General features: G+C 40.3%; 1 protein-coding gene across 1 annotated transcript; it reads right to left on the minus strand.

The window, feature by feature from the left end:
- Window positions 1–417: 417 nt before the first annotated feature.
- Window positions 418–16974, minus strand: LOC145906268 (uncharacterized). Its single transcript, XM_082993693.1, has 29 exons — window positions 16858–16974; window positions 15942–16115; window positions 14238–14399; window positions 13512–13634; window positions 13252–13324; window positions 12775–12885; window positions 12367–12430; window positions 11724–11896; window positions 11442–11560; window positions 10828–10974; window positions 10198–10332; window positions 9565–9778; window positions 8962–9075; window positions 8407–8664; window positions 7758–7876; window positions 7382–7528; window positions 7180–7317; window positions 6713–6877; window positions 6555–6649; window positions 5978–6065; window positions 5696–5795; window positions 5056–5206; window positions 4246–4405; window positions 3485–3597; window positions 3011–3104; window positions 2514–2704; window positions 2064–2201; window positions 1310–1446; window positions 418–671 (listed from the first exon to the last, which is right to left on the minus strand). The coding sequence occupies exons 1-29, from the start codon at window positions 16925–16927 to the stop codon at window positions 533–535; spliced, it is 3912 nt and encodes a 1303-aa protein (XP_082849819.1). The 5' UTR covers window positions 16928–16974; the 3' UTR covers window positions 418–532.
- Window positions 16975–17558: the final 584 nt, after the last annotated feature.

Raw genomic sequence — 17558 nt, forward strand, 5'->3', positions numbered from 1 at the left:
CAATGCAATGCAATTTTCTCGAATGTACTAAATTTTAGGTTACCTGGCATTTATCGTTATTGTGGACCAAAGATTTTATTTAAAGGGATGAGTAAATGTTATCGTCTATAAGCGTACTTCAAACTCTTGTATCTCTAAATAGAAAATCAATCACGTAACAAGTATGGACCGAAAGGGCCCATGCCCTCCAAACCATATCCGAAAAGATTTGTAAGTTTGGGTTTTTCAAAGTACAACCTGGCTGCCACAACTATTTTAAATATTTTGCCGTTTTGCACGCCTGTAGACTGTTTCGCGGGGCGATGTTGTAGTCAAAGACGCTTTCCACGTCTGCACCCAAAATTTATCTATATAGCTGGCTGCGCCACATGGCTTCAACTGAAATTAATACTTTTCTGAGAAAAAAAGACGACAAAGTTGCACAGCACTGCAATTTTATACAATAAAACAGATAAATGGACAAAAATAATTGTCAACATCAGTTTACATGCGTCACCAAGCAACAACCAAAACGATCTGTCGACGAAACAGATTAGAAGATGTCGGCGTTGTTGTACAACCACTCTCGAAGTGTGGACCCCACCCTTGTGTACACGCCTGGCTTGTTGGGGTCGCCACAGCCGTCTCCCCAGGAAACGATCCCGGCCAGCCACCACTTCTGGGTACGGTCACTGTACAATAAACCGAAATGAGTTTGATTAAATATCGCTTCACGAGATACGCCAGCACTGTGGCGTAAAGGACGGCTATCTTGTCCACCTTCTGTGGTATGTGTGAAATCGTGTTTGGGATCCAAACCAACGCAAAGACCACGTTTCACCAAATTAAAGTCAACGCAAAGGTATTGATTTTGACCCACTCCGTGTACAGGCGGGAAATTACTGAGAAACTAGATGTCAACACAACAGCTAAACTCCCTCAAGTTTTGAAGTCCGACTATTGACATTGGTTTTACGGCAGCAAAGCCAAATATGAACGGAAATTCTACTTGTGGTGGCAAAAGCAATCGACCTAACAACAACAACAACAGACTGATCTCTGTTTTCTTACATTTTTCTCTTAATCGAATCAAGCATTAACATTTTTTGAGAGAGATCAAGCTCAAGTTTCCTGTTAAGTTTAACCAAAACCTGCAGTTTTTGCCGTTATTATTGAAACTTTGTTATTATTGCAAAACACATAATCCACATGAATGTATATCGCAAAGCACATTGCATGTTGTACTATTGCCTCGGAAGAAAATAAAATTTTGTACTATACCCTGAAACGAAAAAGAGCAACAATTGAATTAAGACCGAAAACGAATTACCTCCACAAGGCGAATGGGCCACCGGAATCTCCTTGGCACGAGTCCTGACGTAACAATCCCCCGGCACAAAACATCAATCTGGTCATATCGGGGTTAGCTGTGCTGCAGAAGGACTGTTTTCGAATTGGGAGCTTGACCTGAAAAAAGCGCCATTTAATGATTATATGTTAAATTCCACAAAGCGATCTGATGTGGACAGCTCAGATGGTGCTTGGTGTTTATTGAGAAAAATGCATTTAGCCTATAAAAACGGCATCATCAGTGTCTCCAACTTATTCAAAATATATAATTATATCGATACGGTGTGCCAGGGGCCTTTGGTTTTTAAATTGATCTAGTTTTTTTACTCCTTAATCACAATCGCCAGTTTATTGATATTAAAAAAAGGAATGCTTAATGTATATATGGTTCCGAATTGAAAACAAAGTTTATTGGATGGACTACTTGTACCAACACCTAAAGAAAAGCATGCCAAACTACTGACAAATGTAAAGCTTTATTTGACGCTAATCACAACCATAATAGTCAACATAATTGACAATGGGTTGCTATATTTTGCACCGCACAAAAAAAGGAATTTAATCATAAATTTTGAAACATTTTTGTCACATTTTCCATCCCCTGGACCCTATAGTCTAGGTTTACAAACAACAAAAATAGGTTGTTGCAAAGTTTGATACAAGATGTATTTTCTCACTGCAAAAGCAAATATAGTCAACAAAAAAGCCTGCAATGTAACTAACTCGCCGCTAACCTCTCTCAAAAGTTGCCGTTGAGTCTGGGTTTGTGTAACTCCCCATCCAAACACCATTCCATACTTGTAGACGTTTCCCGGTGCGGGTCGAGGTTTTAAATCCTTGTCATTGTTCGAGGATGGAGGTACGCACAAGGGCTGAACGAAGAACAGTCACATAATATAGTTTTGCTTGTTTGTAAGTATGAAAAACGGTCTTTTTGGTGCATTGGTGTAGCCACCGAGGCCAAACGGTCCCTTCTAAATCTCCAAGACGAATTTGTTTCTATTGTTATTTGATATGGCGCCCTTAATATTTGTCAAAGAAATTTGCTATTAAGCGCTTCTTCAGTTGTGGTATTATATAAGCTTCGTAGGCGTACGTTAGTTTCAACTGCACGATGTATCCCACCTTTAATTCAAAACAACAAGTAACCGAGAGGAAACTATACTGCAAAAATGTATGATCACCTTAACGCCTTTGGTAAAATTTAAAGGTCGGTCCAAGGTCAGCACAGCGATGTCACCGTGAAAACTGGTGGTGTTGAAGCTTTCGTACGTAGATATCCAGCTGACCCCTGCCCACTGTTGGTAAGGTTCAATGAAGTTGATGTCGGCGTCCAGCTTGCCAGCGTAAACCCGTATTTCACTTTCTTGCACGTCTGCGCACAGTAAAATAAACGGGGATCATATTTTTTTGAAGCCACATTTTAGACGGGATGTGTAGATACATTTTCCGGTTATTCTCATTTGCGAATCACTAGTTATATATCGGAAGAATTAAAACACATAAATTTGCAAACACATTGTGCGAAGCTTACAAGTACTTAAACTTTACGTTAGCCAGACCTTAACATTAGTTAAGTTGAACAGCGGCAAAAGAACATATGCATAAAAATATCCCAACCAGTCAAAACCCGGCAAACACGACAGAACGGAGCGAATCGGAGCTACCATAGAAATCTTACTTTCCACGCAGTGAGCCGCCGTCACAATCCGCTGAGGTTCGAGAATGCTTCCACCACAGAAAAGTCCTTGTGGCACAAAAGCATCGTCCGTGGTCTGCAGTTACAATGTAATGAAGTACACAAAAACAAGTTGTGTACGATCAGGTTTGTATTGCTGATAACCGGTGTATTGATTTTGCCTTCGATTTCCGTACGTGCCACGTGCGAAGGATTTATCATATCATGAAAAGCCCATCTATACTTTCCTCAGATTATATATTTGCGAGTATAAATGCCAAAGAAAACATATTGGTTGGCGAGGTTCTACTCTCAGTAAATGTGAACTATATCCGCATGTAGTTTACTGAAAAATATTTTTTTTTACCTAACCGGGATTCGAACCCGATCAGGCTTTCTTCTTGGTATACAGTTCGGGCGCTTGACCGATGTTTCCAATTGCTCGCCAAATAACAAAGTAAAAAGAAAATAACCCACCTTGTATAAAAATACCATAAAGGGCGCCCCTAGAGCAGGAACCACTCGCCCGCCGATGATTTTCGGTGCTTTAACACGTTCGGTGTGATCCATTGCAAGAGCTCGTCCACAAACTATCGTACAAGTAAGAATGCTTCAATATGTTTACAAACTTTTATCCGGCGATATTTTAACTATCACTTGACAGGCTAAGGAGCTCCTAAATATGCAGCAGTCGGAGCTGCATGGTTTCATAAACGCCACCACAACATCGTTCTAGTTACGCAACATTGATGATTACTGTATTGAATATGTGTTCTGGTCACTGTCTTTCAATTAAACCGAAGCAAACAAAGTATAGGGCAGGGCTGCACAATACGAGACACGCTTGTCACATTTGGCGCTCCATTGCTTCCCGATTGGCACGCGGGCTGATTTTAACAACATCTCAGAAAATATTTTCGTGTCATCCTTTACTGTATGTTGTTTTAGTCCCTACTGTTTGTTGTTTACCTACCTTAAATCAAACTCCTTTGTCATAAGGTATTCACCCCTAAAATCACCCCCCGCCCAAAAAAAATACAAATGTTTTGCAAATATGGCACAGATAACCGTTTGAGTTGCGCAACATTGCTTGTGTCGTTCTTAACCGTATGTTGTTTCATATCCTACAACCTTAAATCAATTCCTTTGACAGCATGTATTCACCCAAAAAATCAACCCCAGTCAAAAAAAAACACAAATGTTTGACTTGTGCAACCCTGCTATATAGGGAGCCTTACTGTCGCTGGTTCGTGCCCGGACGGAAACGAATCTTTTCGCTGTTCTTTCGGTTCCCAGGTAGGAGAACTGGCATTTGTATTCCCCCGCCTCTTTATACGTGGCGCGGATGATTTGAAGAGTGCGACCGCGGTTGGTGATCCGAACTCCGGATGTGCGACCCTGAGAACCAGGAATAACGTTGTCATTTCTTTCTTACTTAATTTTTTTCCAAATAGCCAATAGCCCAGAGGCCGGCAGCTTTTAGAACGAAAAGAGCCAAAATTATATTCTTTTTGCACTAACCTGCAACTTAGCCTCGAAACCTACTGGAAGAGCCAAGTGCACCATTACTTTAAAATGTTACTTGTTTACATTATAGTTGTTTTGTGCTTGCCCTCTCAAAGGAGCCATCACATAGAAGGAAAGAGCCACATTTGGCTCCGAAACCACAACTTGTTATATAGCCCAAGATTGTCATAGTTTTGGTGCCAGGTAAGGAAAGTGATTTTGCTTATGCGTTGTTGCTCGCATGAGGTTATTTAATAAAAATCGGGTATACAGACGTATGAAAGCCTTAGTGCAAGACGCACAGTTCGCCCATGCTTCATATTATGTAAAGTATTGTTGCTTCTCTCAACGAAATAAACAAATGTATCACCAACCACTCATCCGCTACTTTGGCCGGGTTATTTCTAATAAAATTACAAACGTAGTTTTTGCTAAAAAACCCTTGCCAGCACGTGACACGTCACTTTGACATACGTCCTACAGCGACAATTAAAGCCCGGTATAATTATTGTAACAAATTTAAACCGAATTTTAATTCACACCGCTTCAAGTGCTTCTCGGTTGCGGTGCCATATGATCACTGTGTTGATCGTCAGAGGTACGACGCAGGTGAGAGTGAACGAGGTCCGCGATGGAATTCGTCCTTCCGTGCTGGTACGGATCGCCCCGAAAGGTAACGAGCAGTCAGAACCTCTGTCACGGAAACAAAAAAAACGTTTACTGATCAGTTTCAAGCGGTCACTTGTCGTAGTTATGAAGAAATAAAAACGGACGCATGCGATGGAATGACGTTTGTTGGGGAGTGAATTCATTGCAAATAATTTTATGTCACTTAGGGTATATAATATATAAGAGAACAAGGACTATGCAATAGAGAAGTATGCCTTTTTGTGTTGTATTTTTTGCAAATGAATGTTATGTCACGTTTCTTGTTAACTGCAGTGCCACATTTGTTTCTGAAAACAGTCATAGCTGACCTTCGCAAAAAAGTGTTAAATCGAAAAAGTAACTTATGTACATTGTAATTGTAAACCAGCTGTGAACCTCAACTATTCTCCTGTAATGTAGAGAGATGGCGCTACATAATATTTTTTCGCCAAAAGCACACGTAGTCCAAATGCATATGATTTCAAAACGTACGATGTGGGTTTGGTCGTGGCCAAATATTCTCAAATATTTTACCTGAATCCCTGTAAACATTCGCATGCATAGCCTTCGTCGCGATCCCTGCTCAAATGACAAACCCCTCCATTGCGACATGGGTTATTCGTACAAATTGTTGCTGAAATCAACACAAATAGTATAAATACCATATATATGCCATAAGTGATAGAAGCAGAATAGAAACCAACACAATACGGTGGTTTTCGAATGTGTACGCGTGTACATGTTATAAATAAACTAATATCACAGCAAGAATTCAAGTGTACCAGCTTTAAGCTCAATGTATTAAATCAAGATTACCGGCAACGGTACAAGTCGTCCCGTCTGTGTTAAGATTAAAACCATCGTTGCATTCGCACCGGAAACTCCCCTCAGTGTTCACGCACTCCTGAGACAAGACAGAGAAAAAACTTCGGTGATGAACTTATACTGTAATGCTGCATCTTTCATGGACAATAATTTCAAAAAAACACAGTCATGATCTCCAAAAAGATATGTTGGAGAATGTCAGATCAATTTGGACCAAGGTATCCCAACAGACTGTCATTCGCGCACCGCATCACGATATGTACTTCTATGTAAGCTTAATACAACGATCATGCAGATAGTTCAGTTAGGAACGCAGAAGCTGATAAGGCCTCGATAGGCGAAAAAAAGGTTTCTGAATTAAACATCAACTAACCGAGCTGTGTGACACAACTGAGCATGACCGTTGTGTCGAACTTTTTTCTTCTGCACAAAATTACAGATTTACAAAAAAGCACATTTTTCATGGGTGTTTCCACATCCACGTATATTATTGTTACACCCGTCCAACGTGCAGGAATCAAGTTAGAACAGTTATGTAATATGATGCTTTTATTGATATTTGCGTCACCTGTTGACAGCCACCATTGTTGAGCAGGCATTCGTTTTGGTCAATGCACAAAGTTCTATCTGGGCTTGGTTGTAATCCCGACGCACAACCGGTCACTGAAACATAGAATTATTGTCATGAATTTAAAAGTTTAATTCTATCCAACATTTACATTATACCTAAACCGTTCTTTCCTCGGTGTGTGTCTTCTCGGCATTCTCGCAGGGCAGCTGATCGCGATCTGAAGATGTCGGGACACACACACTGCGCTCTGACTCCTCCGGAACCGTCTGGCACCGGGACGCACGTGTGGCTGCAGCCGCTCAACAAACAGATATCTTTAGCTGTTAAAATAAACGTATTTTTATATTTCCAAGGACATTGAGGGGGGGATATGAGCCGGTGCGAGGACCATTTATTTGATCACATAGGGTTTGTAACCACATGGGATAGTAAGCTTTTGTGGGGGAAATTTCTTGTTTTTTAAGTCAATAGAGAAGACTATGGCAAGTTAGTTGTTCTCCACATAATGTCTCTCACTGGAAACCATCAGCGACACGTCATCAGAAGTATGGATATTCCGTTGTATATACATTTTTACGGTTTTATTGCAAAGGAAACCAAAATACACCAAGCTTTTACTTACATGGTGGATAGGCGTACTTGCGGTCTATTACGAGGAAGGCCATGGGTCTTATCATGCCTTTAAGAACGTACTGTGCCGACTGGCCGTCTGCTTTGTTCATGCTGATAAGAGCCCTGTGCCGCCAGTCGGTGTAATAAACTGTGTTCAAAACAATAATCGCAGGTAATGATATTTGTGGTCAGGAATAGCCAAACACGTGTACCTTTGTCGTAATACACTGCGACAGAATAGGGATGCGGGAATATTTGGGGATGTTGTCGCACTACCCCCGTTTCTGATCCGTCAAAGTTGGTGTATCTGAGAGCCTTGGTGTATGCGTCCACCCAGTACAGGCGTTGTAAAGGAAAATCTGAAATTTGTTATGTTAAAAAGTTGCCAACGCATTTCGACCGCACGTGATATCAACAAATGAAATGCTAACTTTGAAGTTGTGTGTTAACAAGTAATTGCCCAAAGCACATCGTGTAATAAATGTATTGTAACTATGTATAAGCAACAGTCAATATTACTGCCTTGATGAGACCTATTAGGTCGAAACAGTGGCCCTGTCTGCAGCTCACAAAAAAAATATACTGTACCTAAGACCATTCCATTCGGCCACCGAATGTTTGTGTCGACAATCCGTATGCACGAATTCCCGTCCATGGCGCATCTTTCAATTTTTGGGTCACTTCCCCAATCCGAGATGAAGAGCCATCTGTTTCAAAGGAAACGCGGGTTAATGGAACGTAAAATACGAGAACAAACGCCTGGATTTGTAAAAAACATTTGAGTTACTCCTAGCGGGACTCAAAGTCAGGTTAAGCTGTGGGTTTTTTGGTTGCATGAAGAGCACGGAAGCAATAATTTCGCCAATTTCTAATTGAAATAACATGATTGCGGTAATTAAAATTACGTAAAGCAATCTTAATCCATTCTTTTTACATATATAGTTTTTTTTTAAATACTAACAAATTTTTCTTTGGCTGCAGTCGTCCACTTTTGCTGTTCTTATAACTACAAGTATATTCCATGACACATACCAGCGTTTTTTGGTTTTAAAAAATAGTTTTTCCTATTTTTTTTGCAAGCAACTCATTGGTAGGTAGCAAATTCTGCTTTGACAGACACATATAGGTCTTACCTTCCGTAGTTAATGCTGTAAGCTCAATTTCATATTTGCGGAAACAGTATTTCGGCCTAAGATGCTCACTAACCACCCTGACCCGTACCAACCCAATATCTCACCCTTTAGCCGGATGCGCGACGATGGCTCTAGGCAGGTACGTATCGTTCCTCGCGAACACTGTTGACACCTGCGTCTCGTCCCTAATTTCTGAAAGTCTGGTGACAAACACAGCATGCAGAGCGAAATCTGTCCAATAGAGGTTCCCGGTGACCCAGTCAACAGCCAAGCCGTCAGGGTGTCTCAGATAGGCCGAGTGATTGGAACCAAACAACACCGTCTCGATCGACGTCAGGGTATTGTCCTCATTCAGCAATCCCCTGCGATGAATAGCACGAAACGTCTGAGAATGTGGTACGTTATATATTGATCATTTTTCAAGAAACTGTTAGCTTTGGGTACGGCAGAAGTGTTTATCAAAAACATGAAAAGGTATGTTTGAATGAGCAATCTAAGTAATGACAAATAGGAACAACACCGACATTTTTTGTAGGCAATTTTTAGATTAAAAAATATTTTTGTTTCAGCGGCACAAAAATTGCCACGGAATTGTTACGCTATTGGATTGTTTTCGTGAGTGAATATGACCAAGTGCTACATCACAGAGCACCGCAAACCTGTAAATATTGTCGAGGATCACGTCAGACCAATACAGGTGTCGAGCCACCGGGTCGTACGCAAGAGCTACCATATTTCTGTATCCACTTGCAAGGTTCTTCGTTGCTCCACGTCTAGAAAATTTGGTGAATTAAAATCTATACCATGGTCGGAGAAAACTTTTCGCTTTAAGGCCAAAAAATTGTGGAGCGTTGCGAATATTGCTAAATCGGCACCAATCTACATTGTACGTGTACTAACTTAGACCAAACCAAATCACGAACTTGAAAGAAGCTGTCTGGTACAGTCTAGACGCATTTCGGAAACGGTGAATTGCTGCCGTCAATGACGTCGCAAAGGTCAATTACTTCTCTTGCGCAAGATACCAGTAATGTTCAAGTTCAGCAATTCGAAAGACAATATTCAAACGACCACAATAACACAAAACACTGTCATTGTTTTAACAGTGTGGGTGTCTTTGCAGTCGTAGGCGAACCGTTTGGTACGAAGTGAAACATTTTTTTTTTCTGTCACCTGGATGCACTGGCAAGGCCTTTTGAAGCTCGCTTATCATTATCAGTTCTATTGCTTCCATAAGATTTTCTGCAAGGTATCGGATTCACCTTTTGCTCCAGTCGTAACTCAAATGTCGCAGAATGGACAAATCGGCGATCACCATGTCGAGTTTTGTTCCGGGGGCGAATGTTGGAGTCTCCTTTTCACACGTCCTGCGGAACGAATCCGTGGGTCTGTAACCGTCGCCGCACTCACATTGGTAACCACCGGGTCTTGCCAAGCACAGCTGGGCGCAGGGACTGTTGGTACACCGGTTAGCGGCTGCGTGAAAATATGAAGGAATTATCTTCTCTTCTGGAGTTTGTAGAGATCGAAATTATAGTTTGAAGTTTGGTCCCAATCCAAATTGCATTGAAAAATATATTTCTTTAAATGTATTTCCTTATTTTCGTCAATCTGATTTTATTGGAGATGTCATCAGGTTTTTCACATTTGAGATCGCCAAATAAAAGCGTTTTGCAGTATCCTGCCATGGGGTGCAAAGTATATACCGATGTGTTAACAACAAACAGTAAAAATAACAGAGGATCGTGTACTCTCCAAAAATCTATGGAAAGTATCGTGCTATACCAAACCTATGCTCATACTAAGCATGCTGTTAACACATCTGTTCGGCATTGGTGCCTATAATAACTCGGTCCAGTTCAAACTGTTATTTTTTGCACTGTACATCTGGTTACCGTTCGGTTGTTGGTCAGGGTGGATCGCTTTCACGTCGTTGGAGGCTTTCAGGTCGCCAGCTATAATGTGCATGTTTCTGCCCGTCACCTTGTCGGCACTGAGTATGGACATTGTATCGTAACTAGTCCAGAAAACTGCATTAAAAAAACAAATTTGCAAAGATGAGCTAAAAAACAAGTTTCACGGACAAAACCAATAAGTCAACTATACTATTTTTTTGCTTTTCAATGAGCCAAAATATTACAGCGCAAATCGACCAAAGAATGGGTGATAAAATTAGCATAGATACCAGACCTGTTACACCTCTGGACATGTCGTTATGCATATGAATAACTGCAAGGGTTAACAATGTAAGGGGTTTGGGATGTTTGGGGCTTGAAAGCCTAATTCTCTTACTTTAGTACGTACTTGTTAGGTAATTTTTCTGATCACAAGTAACATAAGCACCGTTAGTTGGAAAGATATGCGTGTTGTCTCAATGTCTATATCGTCTTTATATTGTAAAATAGTATGTAAGCTTTGAGAAATGCATGCAAATAAAACCCTCCTTTGCCTTACACAATGTAACTGAGCATTTGGATTTTCCCTCATGTAGCAATCGCAAGAAAATAAACTACGGGTTGGCCCACCTCTACTTCCGGCCACAGTAATTCCCACGGGAAACTTCGTCAAATCGTTGCCGACGACCAGATTCCTTCGATTCGTTCCATCGGTTTGCGCCGAGCTCACTTCCTTGAGTATCGCGTCAGCCCAGTAGATACGCCCACCCGCGTAATCTGGTTAGTGATTAAAACGGGTTTGATTATGCCGTCAAGCTGTATTAGGTTGCCCAATATGGAATAAACACGTCGGTTACAGCTTTTGCCACAATTTTTTTCTATGCCTTTTTTTTATCACCATTAAAGTGCGTACAAAACGTACAAAGCTTCAAAATATAGTTCTGAAATTGTATTGGTTGAATTTTATATAACTTACTTCCTATACTTGACCCAATGGGTCTCATCATTGCAGCTTTGGTGACTTACTCAAAATATCCTGCCAACTAAATAACCAAGCAACACTGCCAGATTGTGGTGACTATGCAGTCGTTGGCTCTATTGTTAGGTATATTTATACTTTCGAATTTATTTACTTTTGGAAAGTATATTTTTTGATTCTTTGGCATGTATGTTTAATTTCATATACCTCTTCTATAGGTGCATTGTTAGCAACATGCGATGTAATTCGAAAATATATTACACACCTATAGCTATACCGGTGACGACCTTCACACGTGATGTGATGATGGATGTACACTGAGTCCCGTCCATTGAACACTTCTCAATTTTTGGGGCTGTCCCACCGTCGCCGATGTACATTTGCCTGACCATAAACAGTTGTTAGGCCGACCACGCATAGAAGTAGATTGTTAACAACGTGTTAGGTTTGTAGGTTGGCTAATGGGCGCAGGACAGAAATTCAAGACCTTTTTCATCGGAGCTATAAAAGTGTGGTTCGTTTCCGTTCATCCCCACTATAAGCTTACCCCTGGGCAGGATCGACCGCAATACCACGTGGGGAATAGCCTTTAACTCGTTGAATGATGGCTTTGGTGTAATTGCCATCTGCGTTGGAAACTTTTACAGCGTGGAAGGCAGAATCTGTCCAGTATAAGTTTTGGTGAATCCAGTCTACTGCGACCCCTTCTGGTGTCAGAAGCTGGAAAACCAAAATCGATGTTTTTGCAAACCTTGATAAAGATAAGTTGGATATAGGAACAATTAATTATTATCAAACAATTTAGAGTAAAAGCTTTACAACATATTTCTTTGTTTCCATTGTAGTGTCAAAACTAATCTATACATGAATCGCAAACCACGGTACTACTGTACAAACTGTAGGCAATGTTGTGGGCAAAATACTTATTACTTGATATGTTAATATGTCCACCGATGATGAATACCTCTGTTATTAAAACGTCTGCATAAAGTCTAGCCAGCAATTTCTTAACAGTCACATATTATATCGAACAAATTTTTTTGCTTGCCTGGCTAATTTTACTGTTATGATTTTTTGTGCATAAGATCGGGTTAATTTAGTGCAGTTAACGAGGCAAAAGAGTAGGTTAAAAAACTGAATGCAGCCTTTTTTCACTACATTTGATAAATTTAACATAAAAAAAGACTTACGCTGAAGTCATCTAAGACGAAGTCAAACTGCCTAGGTTGGTAGTTTGGCAGATCGTACTCCACCCTGCAAGAAGTTGAACTGTTATAGGCCTAATGTGTAGACGTATAACGTATAAGTGAACTTATAGCTAAAAACGTGGGAGAATTTAATAACTGTTGGTAAAAGGTATTTGCGAAATTCGGGAATTTCGGGAATTTCAAACAACTTTGAAAAAGGAAAATAGTTTTAAACAAGGGGAATTTCTCTGAACAAATGAACAATCTTGTAAAAGTCTATACAGGGTAAACTTTGGAAGCCATTCAGTCTGCTTTACTCAATGTAATGTAACTACGAATATGATTACCAAAAATGCCTGCCACTGGCCAAGCAGAAGTCATCACCGGAAACATCGTTTTAATATACTTTACCTGATGATTTTTCGACGATTTCTGTCAGTAAAATAAATATATTGCCGACGATAGTCAATGTCAAGGGAAACGGCGTCCTTCAAACCGTTGATGAAGAAGTTTGTAAAAACCCTGATATGAAGAAAATACACAATTACAAAATCTTGTGAAAAATCGTCTTATAAAATTTGGCAAAAAACTTCACTACTTTATTAATATTACCCAACTTTAATGAGTCGTAATGCGAATGCGTAGCCCAATTTGTCTATACCGTGTAACCAATCTTTTTGTTTTCTTACATTTTATCCCAAGCAAGTTATGTCCAGCCCACAAACCTGCGGTTGGGCAAGAAACATTTAAAAAACTGATTGCAAATTGTATATTCGTTGAGAAGGATCGTACAAGCTCATAGTGATTGCATGGTCAACACAAAATGTCTTTTCAGTGACCAAAGCAAGTGATAAGCAGAAACATACGCAAAAGAATGACTTTAATTACCCTGGGTTAATAACTCCACCTTGAACGGTGTTGACAACACCAAGTACTGGAATGTTTGTGTCCCTTGGGATGCCTGCACAAAAACACGCGATAGCCCAACATTGGCTCATGAGGCGAGAAGCAAACATGTGCAAAACGACATTCAAAAAACAAGTTGGGAATTAAAACTACGCTATTTCTCACGGCTACTTCACGACCTTCGCCATTTTTCTAGATGACTTTAATGGGTTAAAAAAATGACAAAAAGATTGGAATCTTACTTCGCACACGAAATCCTGGCAAATTTCCAGGCTTCTGCTTCGACGTCAGACCAGATCGCGTTGACGAAACGTAAGTGGGTGGGGCAGGCGCTGCACTAACTGATATTGTTCCGGCTCGACCAGCTATAAACGTCATAAAAATGAGTAAAATTTAGGAAATCTTTAACTTTGCAGCAGCATCAAGAAGTCGAAACAGCCTCAAGAAAATACAAGCAAATGTATGCTTTTTCCATCCAGCAAAACAAGACACAGCCTTCAATGATGTTCGGTAAAAGTTATGTGAAGTCAAACTAACATGATTAACAAATGTTTAAATTTATTCAATCCTTACATAACAAATATTGTTAAGTCACTGAATGACCTTATTCTAACGCAGGGCCGTCGAGAGAGAAAAAATGTGTAAGTGGGAGGAGGTCGTATGTAATTGTAGATGGAACCCAACTTTTGAATAGTAATCTCTTAATTCATGGGCACGTTGGGGTCACTAGTGTGGCGATGTTTATTAAATCACCAACCAATAAGACTGACAGGGCACTTCAACGTGCAGCACAAAACGATACGCTTGTAGAAAACGGCAATCGACGCATGTCACGGTTCGCTAAATACGCTGTAGTCGCCACAGGCCACCGTTTGCTATTTAAGAGAAACGGGCAGGCACCTGCTGTACCTCCCTTAACTGGGGCCTGCTCTTTCGGTTTTTGTTCAAGTTGTGTCATGGCAACTTACCTGCCAACGCTCCGTTGTGGATTGCGGCGGCGCACACGTAGGAATCTTCTGAGTAAACATCATTTCCCCACAGAAGTGCGGCCACGTTGCTACACGTAGACGGGCAGTTGATGCGAAACGGTTTCGTAAAGGCGTTTCCCTTGGTGTAGCATAACGCATTACCTGGATTGTTGGACAAAATGCAGGGTAAGGGGTAAAGTGCATGAAATGATGTGGATTGGGAGTGAATTTGCAGCTGGGTAGATTGCGCAAATAAAAAAAATTTTAATTTTAGAACGTCTAGGTGATGCCCCGTTTTGATCATGTTTCGGTGATGAAGTCTGTTTTTTTTTTGGGGGGGGGAGGGGGGGCAACTACTAACAAGTATTTATATACGATGATTAGTATTAAAATTTCCTGACATTTAGGGATTTTTTTGGTGTTTACATTTAAACCACTTTCGGTAGCTCAAGCAGTTTATGTCACCTAGACAGACCGTTTTTCTGGCTTTTAATTAAACATATCCTGGAGCGGTTTCTATTGATTGTTGACTTTCGTTCTTTCATTCCTGGAAAGAGACAGCTTACATGCATGAGCCAGTGCACAGCACAGCCCCAGGCCACTTCTGCATTGAAGTTGTCAGACTGCATTTTCTTCGAAAACGTTTTTGCAAAAAGTCTCGCTTTGCTGGTGTGACGGCTTGACATAGATGAGTGAATACACACGTCATAGCTTTCCAATCTTTAGGTGCTTACAAGTTTCCATGGCAATCACCATAAGCTTCTCCAACAAAATTTTTAGGGGGTGATTTTTTTGCGTGACTTTTCTTACATATTTTCTCCGGCGAAATATATGCAAAATTGACATAAAGTTTTTTTCACAGTAGTGCAGCTGGATTTCACATTCTGGCATTTTGTATCCCAGCATTGTTTGAGTTTGTTTTGTGGATTTGGGGTACAATTATGTTTCCAATTTGGACAAAGTATTCGTGTTTGTTTACCTACAAGCACAAGTAGCGTTTTTATATGTAGTGAATTGTAACGTATCTTATCGCTTTTAATTGTTTGACCAACATTCATTCAATTAATGCACATTACTGTTAATTCGCCTCGTCACGATACTCTTACGATAATATTCTGATAAGCCAACTCTCGCACGAGATAAAAATTAGAATCGGTCGGCTTCGCAAGACTAACATTTTCCGCAGACCAAAGCCTTAAGATTCTTTGTTATCTGAAATGAGTATATGTTGACCGCTTGGTCTAAAAAGCCGGACAGTTTTGACTTGTAGCATCGAACTTTTTTGCTGTCTCAGTATGCACCATCGGATTAACTTAAACTTTTTATTGTGAGCATTTGAATGTTTTACTAATTTTAATACAACCCAGTAATTACTAGTTGCACAGTGTTGGCGTCATTTGTGAGTCATAGTTAGGTTTTGTGTTTCCCCGGAGTTAACATAACATACATCCTACATTTGCATTATACGTTTCTTCAACTGACTTTTGCACCACTTTGCTTATCTTATGAAGTAATCTACATTTACTTCTTGTAACATTTGGCAGAGTGCGCGCGACTGCTTTATTTTAACTTTAAATAACCCAATATACATCACGTGCAACTCGTTTCAGCTACAATTCGGTTTCATAATGAATAACTTAAGGAAGTTTAACGACATGCGCTGGCACAATTAGGCAACATATTAAAATTTGTATTGCAGTGCACCTGTGCAATTGACGCAGGGCGACACGCGGAATTGTCCGCCGGCAAGTTCCTCCATTGGACACCAGGCCACGCCGGCAGCGAATTGAGTGCCGTGAACGATGCATTCTCGCTGCGTTTTGCCGTTCAGTTGGAAAGGAACAACACAGCGTTCACCTGCAGCGTTGCACGTAGTTTCTGCCAGAGAACGGGTTATTATTGGTAAAAAGCGCCACAACACCTCAACAATTGTGATAGCATGAATAAAGGCGTGAAAATGGATGATGCAGATCTCGCTCGAAGCATTTTGGAAACGAAGTGTTGGTAACTGTTTATCACGATTAAAATATGAGTCACGTTGAACCGATACGCCCCGAGCTACAACGCCATCGCTGCAACCGCTATGATGATGACGTGTGTCGGCGCAGACCAAAAGCAATTGATTGTTTTTATTTTTCCTGTAATCGAAAAATTTCGTAACTTGGGTAACGTCACAGTCTTGTCGCTCAGAACAATACCTTGTTGAAATGGGCTTACAAAATGCAATGTTATGCCTTTTACTTCTAAGTAAATTAAATAGCGCACACAGTTGGACTACTTGATTTCGTCAAATGATATCGGTTCAGCGGGATTCTTGGATTACCGAAATCGAAAAATGTTAAATGCATAAAAATAAATCCATTTCTAAAAGTTTTGTGTTGGATTTTCGGATGTTCAGAGAATAGAATGAACAAGACATAACTGTATATAAAACAGGACATCAAGTGATAACATTACGTCTTCGTAACTTGCAGTCTATTTAAATTAATAAATTGGTGCGAATACAAGTAAATCATCTTTGTTTAAACAACTACGTTTGCATTCTGGCGACTGCATGCAGTAGTTGATATTTCACGCACAATGTATCAAAAAAGAAATTCAAAAACAACCGTGTACTCACCAAACTGGCCAATCGCTGGACTCACGAGGGCTCCAGCCAGAACACACAGGAACGATATCGCAAATAACATCTTCCACCTTTCAAGGCCGAGTAACTTCTGCAACCTTCGCAAGTGCTGTCAAGGCAGAAATGATTAAACCGGGAGATTATCCCGTATATATTGAAAAAGAAACCCAAGAAAAAGGCGGCTTACGTGTAATCTTGAAGTTCGTTGTTTTGCGAGACGGCAGCCTAAAGAGGTTTCGAATGGGCGGAATCGAAAACAATACAAACCCAAAAAAACAGGACGAACTCTGTGAGAAATACCTTGCGGTAAATTCAAATCAGCATCGATCAAATTGCATCATGCTTAAATATACAGTGTTACGATTTCATATGACCTTACACAATTGAATTGTTGATAGTTATCAGTCATGATCTTATAACTTTTTTCTATGGAACTTGGATTTGATTTTTTGTTTAGGCTTTTATGTCACCGCTGCATTTTGAGAAGGGTTGTGTAATCCGTTGTGTACGCCGCCATAAGAAGAATATTTGTGGAATGTTTTATTGGCGCGTAACCATTCAGGGGCCAAATTTGTGGCTAAACTTTGATTAAAATAATTCGCCATTAGTCAGGGCTGATGGTTTTCTGATTCTTGGGACAATGTTTTAAACCAAAAACTTTTAATCGCTTTAACCTACATCGATGGGCGCAATAG

This window comes from Ascidia mentula, chromosome 1, assembly GCF_947561715.1.
Source record: "Ascidia mentula chromosome 1, kaAscMent1.1, whole genome shotgun sequence".
NCBI classification, from domain to species: Eukaryota; Metazoa; Chordata; class Ascidiacea; order Phlebobranchia; family Ascidiidae; genus Ascidia; species Ascidia mentula.

Coding starts and splice junctions, on each gene's coding strand:
- LOC145906268 (XM_082993693.1), bottom strand. CDS start 16,927: ATGTTATTTGCGATATCGTTCCTGTGTGTTCTGGCTGGAGCCCTCGTG. Junction 11,897..12,366: donor TCGTCTTAGATGACTTCAGC/GTAAGTCTTTTT, acceptor TTGGTTTTCCAG/CTTCTGACACCAGAAGGGGT. Junction 7,877..8,406: donor GTCGCGCATCCGGCTAAAGG/GTGAGATATTGG, acceptor CCTTTGAAACAG/ATGGCTCTTCATCTCGGATT.